This window comes from Chanos chanos, chromosome 9 (genome assembly GCF_902362185.1).
Source record: "Chanos chanos chromosome 9, fChaCha1.1, whole genome shotgun sequence".
Lineage (NCBI taxonomy): Eukaryota > Metazoa > Chordata > Actinopteri > Gonorynchiformes > Chanidae > Chanos > Chanos chanos.
The window spans coordinates 2845478-2856207 of record NC_044503.1 but is presented as its reverse complement, the minus strand read 5'-3'; the positions used below and the strand labels follow the sequence as shown (position 1 = coordinate 2856207).

At 43.3% G+C, this 10730-nt stretch overlaps 1 protein-coding gene across 1 annotated transcript in view; it reads right to left on the bottom strand.

Annotated features, from left to right (window-relative positions):
* Window positions 1-5255, bottom strand: part of homer3b (homer scaffold protein 3b) — a 16584-nt gene extending 11329 nt beyond the window's left edge. The window contains exons 1-3 of the mRNA XM_030784682.1: window positions 5233-5255; window positions 909-1065; window positions 224-355 (exon numbers count right to left, since the gene is read on the bottom strand). Coding sequence (XP_030640542.1) covers window positions 224-355; window positions 909-1065; window positions 5233-5255 — 312 coding nt within the window. The remainder of the gene's footprint in view (window positions 1-223; window positions 356-908; window positions 1066-5232) is intronic.
* Between the last annotated feature and the right edge of the window lie 5475 nt (window positions 5256-10730).

Sequence of the window (10730 nt, the reverse complement as noted above, 5' to 3'; positions counted from 1 at the left end):
CATTCTCGGATTTGGAGTTGAGTAAATGGATTAGAAAAGCGTTGGTAACTATGCTATTTCTTTAGCGTTTTGTTAATCTATTCTGTAATCTATTCTGTAATCTATTCTGTAAGACATTATACACAAAGGGCTCGTCCCACGGGTGGACGGGCGACTGTAGTTTTACAGACTGGTCTGAAATGTCACAGACGGGGACCCGTATCTGGGCCAGCACCCCACATACCTGCTGCAGCTGCTGTTCCGTGGAGAAGCCCAGACCATAGACGGTGTTGGCACGGCTGTCTGCCCACTGGCCAAACTTCTGCGATGTCTTTGTGAAGGTCATGTTGGGAGTGATGGTGCTGTTGATGATGGCCTGCGTGAGAGAGAAACGCAGCGACAGCGGACACATTCATTAACGCCGTACATAAAACCATTACATCACATTAGCACCAGGTTACGACCGCGCCAGTGCTGGCAACCCCATTTACTGACGGTGAAAAAAACCCTATTTACTGACGGTGGAAAAAAAAACATTTACTGACAGTGGAAAAAAGGGTGCTTATATCAACGTGCACTGATAAAGAATCATGTTTTTTTTTTCCCCCATGTGACATCACTGGTTTTCGAGTAATCTCGACTCTAAAGTTGCCCGCGCTCAAAAACCTGTTAGCGGTAACTGTGACGTAAATTCTCATCCAAGGTCTTTGTCCCCTCTTTCACCGAGTGCTAGCACGCAAACGCGTTCGTATTGTCAGAGGTACGGTCAAGATGACACTTGGGAACAGGCATCCATCACTCTCTCTGCAAGAAATCTTGAGTATCCAAAGCATCCTCACAAATCAGCGCCGAGGTAACCGAGAAATGCCATAGAAACAACCCGCGAATGAAGCTTTATTTGTCCTGAGGGCTAGGACGCCATCTTTCACCTTGGTGCCCCCGACGCTGATGATGCGATAAACGCTCCTGTTGGCATCGTAGAAGAAGGAGACGGTGACGGCGTGTTTGCTCGCGGGGATCCAGTTCCGCTTCGTGGCCGGATCGATCTGAAAGACGTGCGCTTTAGTGCTGAAGAGGGGCTGCTCTCTGTGAACAAACAAACAAACAAACAGACAGACAGACAAGTAAATAAATAAATAAATAAATAACCAATCTAAACTAGTGAGTTAGCCTCAGCCTTATAAGGAGCGGAACACAGAACTGATGTCAGCGACCAAATGTATCAAAGAAAGAGTGCTGATCTAGGGTCAGCTGTCACTGGTCCAAATCATATGCATTATAAAGATTATGAGAGGCATCAACTGATTCCCCATCAGCACTCTTAATCTGAGTTACACGATACGTTCAAATGCGGATCAAAGACAGACGTGTGTGCTGGATGATTCACCCCTTGAGTAGTAATAACAGCGATCGTCTGTTTGATCTTCCATTAGAGGTTTCATTCCCCGTCTTAAAGGCCTTTCAAAGGCCCCCACGCCGCCCCACTCAGTCCAGTCATACCAGTCTGAAATGCCCTTGGACCAATTACACAGCCCCCTCCAGCTTTCTGTTTCCATTCAGCCGTCTGCATCAAGTTAGAATATTCCGGAATAACCCCTGTAGAAATAATAATGGCTAAAAAAGAGGGGGAAAGAACACTCTCGAGAGACTCTGAGCGACGGGTATGACTCAGAGAGACTGACGGACAGGGACTGGGTATCAAATCAATTAAAACGTTTTTCAGTTACGCCACGCGCTTCTGTGAAGTTCTGAGATGAGGGCCCAAGCCCCCCCCCCATCCCCCACCCCCCATCCTTCCGCTTTCTCACACTGCCGGGGACTAAACGCCCTGTGTTTGGTAAGCATTTCTGATTTTGTGGCAGAATATACTGTAATAATATGAAAAAAAATAATAATAAAAAGGTTGGTCAGCTGAAAACCATAAGGCAAGTTGACGTCACAGTTTTTTAGACGAAACTCAACTATCTCGTCTTTGCCAACGCTTTCTAGGTGAAACTTTCGTGCTGAGTTAGAAAAAAAAAATTTAAAGCTATGAGGTAAGATATAGTTATTATAAAACTGATCTAACTTTTTTTTTTTTTTTTTTAAAGTGAAAAGATCCCCTCTCAAGGGAGGGCAGTTTTTTGCATATGTTCAAAACAGACCACTATTAGTCACAGAAAACGAACTCTACAGAAGAGCTCAAGGCTTAATTGACACTGATTGGCTGCTTGTTTTGACAGGAACCAATAGACACCGCCTGATGTCATCTGCTCCCAGACAGCAAACGGGCGTACTAGACAGTAAAAAAAATGAAGCAGATTTGACGACTCGGTGTGTGTCGTGCGACACAAGAGAATCCTCTGATTTCAACAGCCTCTTGTTTTCCTGGTTGCTGTCTCCTGACCGGCAATGCCGCGTAACACGGAAACGTCCTGGGTGACTGTCTGGGCTCGGTCAGGAATGTCACGTCTCAAATATCCTTTTATCCAAGTGACATTTAACTAAGGGAGCGTCCTCATTTACTCTAGGATTTAATTTCTCCGTGAGTCACATCTGCGGCCTGATTCAAAGAACAGGCCAATGACGACAAACCCGACGCGTGAGCACCGGAAGAAAGAGGCGAAACTGAGTGTTTTTTTCAAAATGGCAAGGAAATGCAAATTCAGAAACGCAAAAGCATACATATTCCGGTCAAGCTAGATATGAGTTGCTGAGTTGACCAAAAAAAAAAAAAAAAGAAAGAAAAAAACCCCTCTAATGGAGTAAAAAAGAAAAAAACAGAAGTCCCACACTTAGCTGACATTCCATAAAACATGGACAGAGCAGTCCTCCAGGAACACCTGGGTCTACTGTCTTTAAGAGGTAGAAGGTTCTGGAAGGAGCAGAAAACAGTACACGAGAAAACAGTCACGGTCCAGGAGACCTCTCAAAAGACAGACCCGAGAGCAGAGATACCAGGGCACTGAGGTATGAAACTCATTTTAACAGTCAACGGAAAAGCCAAACCACCACTCACAGCCTTCCCTCCAGTCCCATCGATGAGCTGGAACAGAAAACACTCTTTATTATTATTATTATTATTATTATTGTTTTTCTCTCCCCCTATGCTCCATAAAATAATGTACCGCAAAAAAACGAATATAATGTTTTGGCCAAAGAGCTTCCAGCTGATCAGAGCCGTGTAATCGGGACAAATCCCTCTCCGGCCGGTAGAAATTCACATCAGTGCTGCCAGGGATACGGTCGACCCCTCCGACGAGGCCAAAACACGCAGGACGGCCTGCGGAGAGAGCACAAAGCGCTATGCTAATGCCCCTCGTTCCATTCAGAGGAAGGGGGGGGGGGGGTGATGAGAACTGATAGCCGGCCAGGTAATAAGCCCAGACACCATTAGAACCAGCCGACAACAGCGTGCTGGATATCCGCGGTATTGGCTATGACCTTGGCTTGGCATCTACTCCAATCTATAATTAATCACCTCTTTTTTTTTTTTTTTCTTTTTCCTCCTGTGAGTATGGAGGGCTTCGATGAACGTGTATAAACGTTTCAGACAACTGAAGCTCTGTTGCTGTCTTTCACTAGAGCATTTTTAGTTGTTGTTGTTGCTGGGGGGGTTTTTTCCCCCCTATGTGAGGTCAAATCAAATGAGGAATTTCAGGGTAACCTGAGAGACGGTTCTGCGACTGGCTCCGTGCCCAAACATCCATTCAGATCCTGTTTCCTTCCATTTAACAATTACCACCGGTGTGATATCAACCCCTCTCCACATGCGTTATCCCCCCCCCCCCCCCATCCCAGTAAATGAGTTTAGCCCCTGCCACAAGCTGGGCCAATGAGAGCGGAGAGTCAGAGACCCCTCATACGTCTCACTTCCCAGTTAATATCAAGCATAAGATGCTTGTGAGCCCAGCTGGTATTAATCCACTTATACGCTGATATTTACATAGCCTCTCAGGGAGAACCCTCTCAGCCTGCATGGTAAATGTCCCAGTGTTAAATGAACTCTCAGAGAGTTAATATCTCAGTGTTAAATGAACTCTGAGAGAGAGTTTAATGCGTGGTGAGAGTGGAACCGTACAGGCTCTCTCAGTCTTGTCAATTCACTGTGAGTAACTGTGTACACTCATTCCACAGCAAGACGCACAAGGCAGAACGCACACACACACACACACACACACACACACACAAACTCGTGAACACATGCTCGTGAACACATGCACATATAAACACACCCACACACACGCACACGCACACACACACACACACACACAAACACAATATGGTATCTGTGCCCAGCTGATAGCTGAGCTGTGAACTATTTTGGCACTGAGGGGCACTGAACCGATATGATCAACACTACAGATAAGCTAATGACGACTGTGTGGGAAGATGGTTAGATTCGATTGAGAACATCCCCTGCCAAACAATTTCACGGCAATTAATTCCAATTTTAAAAGGCAACGGACATGATAACAGACACCTCTACTCAAAACAGTCAACGTTATCTTCATCCGTGTGTCACAAATTAGCTTCTGCAGAACAGAAGTGAGGTGTAGCTACTCTCTTCTCCAAAGAGGGTTCAAGTTTCCTGGAGCGGCTCTAGAAGACGTTCCAGCTCTGAGCAGTACAGTCAAGAGTCAAAACATTACAGCAAGCCTGGATTCCATCACTACATCTAATGCATGTTTTATCACATTTGAAATGATTTCAGGGCTTCCAGCACTTTCTCCAGTGCTACGAAAGGGTCAGTGGACCCAGGCAAGCAGACACTGTTTGTCCTACTTAAGCAGGCCTCCTGTATTTTAACAGCACAAGCAGGGTACTCTGAGATGACACCCAAAAGTCATTCATCAAACAGTTGGAAAAAAAAACAGCTGTATTAGCTGAATTTTCTGGGATGTTAATATAATTCATAAAGTTTTTTTTTTCCTTTCCCTCATCCTTTATTCCAGGAAGGATGAACTGACAGTCTGCAGCGACTACAACGATGAACAAAAAGGAAAAAAACAAAACAAAACAAAACAAACAGAACAGTTGATGTCAACTTTACATAATTGTTGCTATGGAGACAAACGCTCTACATTCACAGATTCGACAGAAGACACAAAACAAAAGTAATCGTCTTACATGAGCAGAGGACGAGAAAAAAGAAAAGAAAAGAAAAGGACGAGATGGAAGCGAACGGAGAAAAGGAATCGACAGAGGGGTGGAGAGCAGACAAGCGGAGACAGAGAGATGGAGTACAGCGCTCCGAACTCTGTACCCTCCTACCTGTCTCTGGATGCTGGGTTCATATTTACAGCACAGGTGAGACTTCTTCTCTGTGGTGAGAGTGAAGGAAACAAATGTGTAAAGGTGTCCTAAGTTTTTTTTTGTTTTTTTTTTTTAAATATATGTATATATCAAACCCACCACCCATCCAAACCCCAAGGAGGCCTCAGAAGGGTCAGAAGACAGACGACAGCTTGGGGCGGACTCTGAGTGACATCGGAGTTCAGAGCAAAGAGTTTATTCATTTAGGTGACACTAGTATCCAGGACGATTAGAATTACCACCTTCTGTGTGTGAGGTTGTAGGTCTCTCTGGTAACCTTGAGGTTCCGATCATTACATCAGCAGTGAACTGTCACCATTGGGGATCAAACCTACAACCCTCTGGTTATTCAGATGTTTCCAACTGTGTGTGAAACACTCCAGATTCAGCAGTGACATCAGGGAGTATTTGTCATCGCAACCGGTCAGGCAGCAGCCCAAGCGGCAAAAGAGACGACGGTTCTCCAGAAACAGTTCTCTCAAAGTTCTATTTTAAAACTTAGAAGCATAAACGTCAGCGGGACAAAGCAGCTCCCTTACGTTGATTACTGATCAAACACAGAACATTTCAGTCACATAACGAGGAATGTGATTTAAAAAAAAAAAAGAAGGTACTGAGAAATTTCGAGCAGTTTCTTTAAATGTGTCTGGAAGTAGGACACAAACTTCGGAACTTGACCAAAAGTGTTTGGAACGAGACTACGTTTGGGCCACTTGGGAACGGGCCTACAACCCAGTGCCACTTCATTAATGTCAACGGATTACGTCTCATAAATAAAACGATATTTGCATAAATTAATGCGCCAATACACTTATAAACAAATGGATGTCGTTGATAGAAACGCTTTGCATGCTGTCAAACTGCTGAAATCTTAACAGCAGAGACATTTAAGGTCATTTAAAGCCTATTTTATGAGAAGAATACTGTAAGCATACGCACTGCGTCCAAAACTACAGCTGCAACAACATTTTTTAAATGTTTTTATGTGGTTCAGATACGCCTAAACTCACATTAAAACCTACACCAAACCATATTTCATGTGTTTATGACACACTCACGATCTTTCACAATACTCCGTGCAACGGAGCAGACACTTTCGAGTGGATGAAAACATAAATCTCCGCTAGTTCTTGTCATTAGATACCCTTTTTACTTGTCTGTCGATACTTCCAGATACCGAAAGTCTGTCCCTACTAACTTCATCTCTTTCTGTCTGAAATAACAGAAAACGTCGTCACCAAAAAAAAAAAAAAAAGACTGAACTCACCCCATAATGTCCAGATGTAACGTCCTGCGAAGCAAATCAGATTCTCGGGTTTTACAGAATGTTTTTCTTCTCCGAGACAACGACTGTTTTACTGCTTCATATTAAGCTCGCCCTGTCTTCTTCCTTGTGGTCCCAAGAGCATAGATCCGTTGTCACCGTATTTAGTTTTTAACACGGGACTGCTGCATACGGAACTACCTATAATGCATTTTAAAGATAAACTCTCAGTGTAAGAGTCAGACAAGCAAAGAACTTGAAAACTGTCCAGAACTATTTGGTCTTCTTATTCTGTAGCCTTTTAGGACAATGGATCTCTCCTTTGTCTGTCTCTCCAGTGTGTGTGTCCCGGTTTTTCCTACTCATGGTCCAGCTGGACGTTCTCCGGTATCCTTGACGTTCTTATGGTTGTATAGACGTAAGGACACGGACATGTCTGAGGGGAGACGGCGGCGTCCTTGTCTGATTGATTTCTTTAGTGTTAACGGAGAAATCCGAGAAAAGTCCTGACTTTCTTCCCTCTCTCTCTCTAGTAACAGTGTTCTACAGTATCCCGTTCGAAAGCGCTCTCTTTATGTAAATCTAAATGCGTCTCTCTATCGCCATCTGGCGAATTCTTCTTACAATAACTTGACACGTATTAGGAACCTCACGAATAAACAGATAGGTGCTAAAACCATCAATACTGATTAAAAAGATGTCGACCCCCCCCCCCCCCCCCCCACCAAAAAAGGAACTCTGATAAATGTACGTCAAAAACATAGCAGCAAGTATGCACGTGTGTTATACCCTGTGTTTTAAAATGTAATGACACAGTTTTTGTTTTTAGTCTCCTTTCTGTGTGCATGCCTAACTGCATCTACATTGCGCTTTTAAATCAACAAGGTTTGTTTGCAAGGCACAGAACCAAAAAAAGGTTGGTATTCTGCTGCATACTCTGCTGCAGTTGGAGGTTGTGGTTTGTGTTCCTTTAATCTCACCCACCCCTGAGTGGATACAATGCCTGCAAAGGAGAACAACTCATTAACGACAAACAATGGTATCTTAACTTAGCTGCTTTCAGTTCAGCAATACACACAATAAGCATCTGAGTTTCTCTAGCTTTACAAAGCTATACTGGGCAAACCCCAGAACACATTTTTTTATAAATATGAGCTCTGTTTAAGTTTTGTTTTGTTTTTTTGTATGAAGAATCTCAGCGTAAGAATACCACGCTGAAATCAGCTCTTTATGGTCATATTGTTTTATTAATTAGGATCACAAATGGCAGAAAAACTGATTTCAGGTCAGTGCTCTCACTGTATATCATGATCCCTGAAGAGCATACAAAAAAGGTCCCAATTTACACAGTTCTTCTTCAGCAGTCAGTGATAAAAGAAAAAAGTCTTTCTTCCTCGTTCTGCAAAGACCAAAAAGAACAGAGAACAGACTCCTGAGATGAGTGTGCGCACACACACACACACACACACACACACACTCGATACAGACAGGAAGCTCATCACACCAGGATCTGGGCTCTGCTGGGGTCGTCATGTGGACACTCTGAACATCTCATGTTTCAAACTTCACATGGGACGGGGGCTGGGGGTGGGGGATTTACAAACCTTTTTTCTCGTTCTTTTCTCTGGTCAGTTCTGTACTGGAACGACCTAAAAACGTTGCTCTTGTGATAATCCAAACAAGTTTCAGTTCAATCATGAGCAGCGCACTGGCCAGCCTCTCTAAGATCAGAGCCCAAAAGCGTTTGAGTGTTTTAAGCTTCAGTCACTGAACAGCAGACGCCCCAATCTTACAAAATAAAAACTCACTGTTATAGTTACACTGCACAAACACTCAACAAAGCAACTTATAAGAAATTCATTCAAAGCAAACAGGAAAACAACACAATGTTGCAAACTATCATGCAGAGCTTCTCTACCAATGCTAGCTACCACAAATGTGAAAGAAAGTGGTTTGATATTTCATTATAGTTTCAGAAAAGGTTTTAAATGACATTTTTCTGTCCTAACTGTGTCCCATCATCACTGACTGTCTAAAGAAGGTGACGTTAAAAGAGTTCATGAAAAACCGATGAAAGTTCAAATTTGACATTTCCAAAGGTTCACCCCATAACGTTGCTAAATGCAAAAAGACGACCGTAGAACGCGCGCAGAGAAGCAAAGCCTGACTCTTGGTACAGAGTGCACACTGTTGGCGTTTGTCAATACGCCATTGCTGACTCATTCATGTCACTTAACCCCTCACAGAGGAAACGAGATGACTTCCAGGTATGCCACCCTGAGCTTTCTGTTAGTTGCCCGTAACTGAATAGGTTTCTAAAGGAATTTTGACCGACAGGGAAGAGGTCAAACGTTTTTGGTGACGTATTCACCTGGAGGAATAATTGTTCTCCAATCAGTGCGCTGCAAATTCCAATTCTCACGTATGTGGGATTACATAAATCAGATTACATGCATGTGCCGTTGCTAGAGGCTGCATTCTACCTTCCTAGAAATGGACATGAAATGACTTCAGCTTCCATTGTTCCCTAAATGCCATTTGTGTTTGCATTAGTTTATTATAATTGTACTGCATTCGACTTGCACTTTAGACACACTGTCAGTGTGCGCAAACACACAAACACACACACACACACACACACACACACACACACACTTGTTGGATCCTGTATTGTGGTTTTGTTGTGTCAGAACACGCTTTACGACACAGCTTTAGTGTGAAGAGGAAGTGCTGGAATGATATGTATCCTTTTTTTTGTTCTCAGCGCGACGGGGGACATAGCAGTGACCAGCCACGGCCTGGGAGGACATTTTAAACCGCGCTCTTCACTGGACGACAGGACCAGGCTACAGCACCTGAGAAAGGTGAGACACAAACACTTCAACTTAAGAAGCATAAATTACTTTGGACAAATGTCTGAGAAATGTGGAATCGTTCGTGTGATTTTTACCCCAGTAAATGACTTCTGTGCTGTGTACTGCACTGGATGTCTGATGCAAGACCAACGGGAGACAAAAGCCATGAATGTAATTGTAATTAATAGACTGTGGAACTGTTATTACTGTGTTATTAATGTTGTTTGCTCGGTTTTGCGTATTCACAGACTATGGATTCAAACAGTACCTTTTCTCCCAACTCTACGTCAGTCCCACCCACCCCACTGATCGTGGGACTGAGTGTGGGTGTGCCACTGGGACTGCTGGTTTTGAGTGGTTTCACTGGCGCACTGGTTTACACGTGTTCCAGACGCAAAAACGCGCTGTCGGAGGATCAGAGGAGCACAGACACCATCGTTTATGCTGACAGCGCTTCACAGAATCCAGATCCCGTTCCAAGCCCTCCGATTCATTCAGATCCGGTCTATGAGAACTTAGCATGGGCCGCGACCCTCGGCCCAAACAAAGACCCCGGAGATTTACAGCACAGGTAGGAGCCTCATTATCATCATTATTATTATTATTATTATTATTATTATTATTATTATTATTATTATCATCATCATCATCATCATCATCATCATCATCATCATTATTATTATTGTTGTTGTTGTTGTTATTATCATTGTTGTTTTTGTTGTTGTTATTGTTGTTGTTTTAAATAATATTAAATAATATTACATATCTTTGGCCCTTGACTGAAGTGAACACAGTTATGCAAACAGACCTTTAGAAGAAAGCAGTAGATTCTCTCTTCTCTCCAAATCTGGCACAAAGCAACAAAATTGAAAAAGCACACCGCTGAATCAACAGTTGACGCGGCACGCATCAAATTAGCCATAATTAAATTACCTCTGAGAGTGCCTTTATATCGACTAAATCTGGGCCACAGTTAATTCAGCACTGCTGAATTTGTTGGGCGGTAGTCGTTTACTGCGTTTTAATTACTCCAGACGCCAAAATTGCTTTCAAATTATTCACAGCTGAACAGTGAATGACATCATTACGTTTCAAGTCGTTAAGTCATTCTCGTTCGCCAGGTTATCGGTCGTTTACTGTCAGCTGTGTGAATGGACCGGGGAATCATCGATCCAGTTTAAAAGACAACGGCTCTAAACGTCAAAACGTCTCGTGAGATACAATGCACAAGAATCGCTTTGAGATGAGAACATGTGTAACTACACAGACCAGATATCCTGTGAGGAAAGTTACGTATAATTGATATTGCATTGACATTGCATCGCAAGCTTGCTCCC